Source organism: Lipotes vexillifer, unplaced genomic scaffold (assembly GCF_000442215.2).
Source record: "Lipotes vexillifer unplaced genomic scaffold, Lipotes_vexillifer_v1.1 scaffold393, whole genome shotgun sequence".
Lineage (NCBI taxonomy): Eukaryota > Metazoa > Chordata > Mammalia > Artiodactyla > Lipotidae > Lipotes > Lipotes vexillifer.
Genome location: NW_006774564.1, coordinates 1,249,282 through 1,250,956, shown reverse-complemented (window position 1 = coordinate 1,250,956; position 1,675 = coordinate 1,249,282). Strand labels below are relative to the sequence as shown.

Sequence of the window (1,675 nt, the reverse complement as noted above, 5' to 3'; positions counted from 1 at the left end):
GCAGTATTTTCCGTTATGAAACACAAGCCTCCGGAGCGTCTGCTTGGCAACTGCATTTCACAAACCCCCAGCCTGTGACACAGAAAGTAATTCCAACACACAGCACTGTGTGTTCTTTTCAATGCAAAAATGGGAAAGACCTTTCGAATAATTACCAGAACTTTAAAGCTAAGCTACCGTGGTTTTCCTCTGTGAAGGGGGAGGTAGGCTCAAGTGGGGTGGTGGGGCGAATTGCACCTCCGAGATGCCGTGTGCATTTCATTAGGAAGAGAAGGTGACACTGATGTGGTAGGTTCTGTATTTGCTATGAGGTGGCCTCAATGTGTCCTTCTGAAATCCTGGCTTCCATAGGTGACTCCCATCTTTGGAAACCCCTAAGCCGGTGATGGAGATTTGCATGAAAGCCACGGATACATATTCTGTGTTCTAAATCAAAAATCAAAAGATCAAAAGTCACTTGCACGACTATTGCTTTCCATGCAGAACCAGATACACACTGTAGAACACACTGACTACAATGCAGGCTATTATGCAATATCTGCATTAGTTCCATTGAGCTGTGAGTATGTGAATAGGGTTCAATCAGACATCAGTTAACATTTTGGTAATATTCACATAGTTTGTATTAGCCAAAGTGCAGTTGGCTGTTTTCAAGTTTTCCTCTCTAAAGTCCTCGTTACTGTTGTTTACCCCCTCCTGGATCTCCATGTAGTCAGACTTACTAATGGTAGAGGCACTTCGACTTTTCTTTAGGTCAGGGGAGGACGGGATCTTTGGACAGCTCGTCACTTGCAAGTACTGGGCCTGTTCCTCTCCCTCTGTCTCCCGGTGGTAGAAATAGTTGAAATTGGACACTATGACGGGGACGGGTAAGGCAATGGTTAACACACCTGCAATTGCACATAGGGAACCCACGATCTTTCCCCCAATAGTAGTTGGAACCATGTCTCCATAGCCTACAGTTGTCATGGAGACGACTGCCCACCAGAAGGCATCCGGGATGCTCGGGAATTGGGACTCTCGCTCATCGGCCTCTGCGAAATAAACAGCACTAGAGAAAAGGATGACCCCGATGAAGAGAAAGAATATCAGTAGGCCTAATTCTCTCATGCTGGCTTTGAGGGTCTGACCTAGAATCTGAAGACCTTTGGAGTGTCTGGACAACTTGAAAATCCTAAAGACTCTTACCAACCGGATGACTCGAAGGATGGCCAGTGACATGGCCTGCTGGCCCTGCTGAGCATCTTCTGGCTTCTCAGCCAGCTCTGTTCCCAGGGTGATGAAGTAGGGGATGATGGCTACAATGTCAATGATGTTCATGATGTTGGTGAAGAAGCCGGCTTTGCTGGGACAGGCAAAGAACCTCACCAAGAACTCAAAGGAGAACCAGATGATGCAGAGGGTCTCTACAATGAAGAAAGGGTCGGTGAAGGAAGTGGACTGCTGGTACCCGATGGTGCTGTTGGAGTAGGTATGGAAGGTCACTCCACTGCCATGCATGTCTTCATTCTCATCCCGGAATATGGGCAACGTCTCCAGGCAGAAGCTGACGATTGAGATCAAGATCACCATGACAGATACAATAGCTATAATCCTGGCAGGCCCTGAGCTCTCTGGGTATTCGAAGAGAAGCCACACCTGTCTCTGAAATTCATTTTCGGGTAGAGGACGCTCT

At 47.3% G+C, this 1,675-nt stretch overlaps 1 protein-coding gene across 1 annotated transcript in view; it reads right to left on the bottom strand.

The window, feature by feature from the left end:
• Positions 1-582: 582 nt before the first annotated feature.
• Positions 583-1,675, bottom strand: part of KCNA2 (potassium voltage-gated channel subfamily A member 2) — a 1,752-nt gene continuing 659 nt past the window's right edge. Inside the window, exon 2 of the mRNA XM_007449287.1 lies at positions 583-1,675. Within this exon, the coding sequence (XP_007449349.1) occupies positions 583-1,675 (1,093 nt within the window).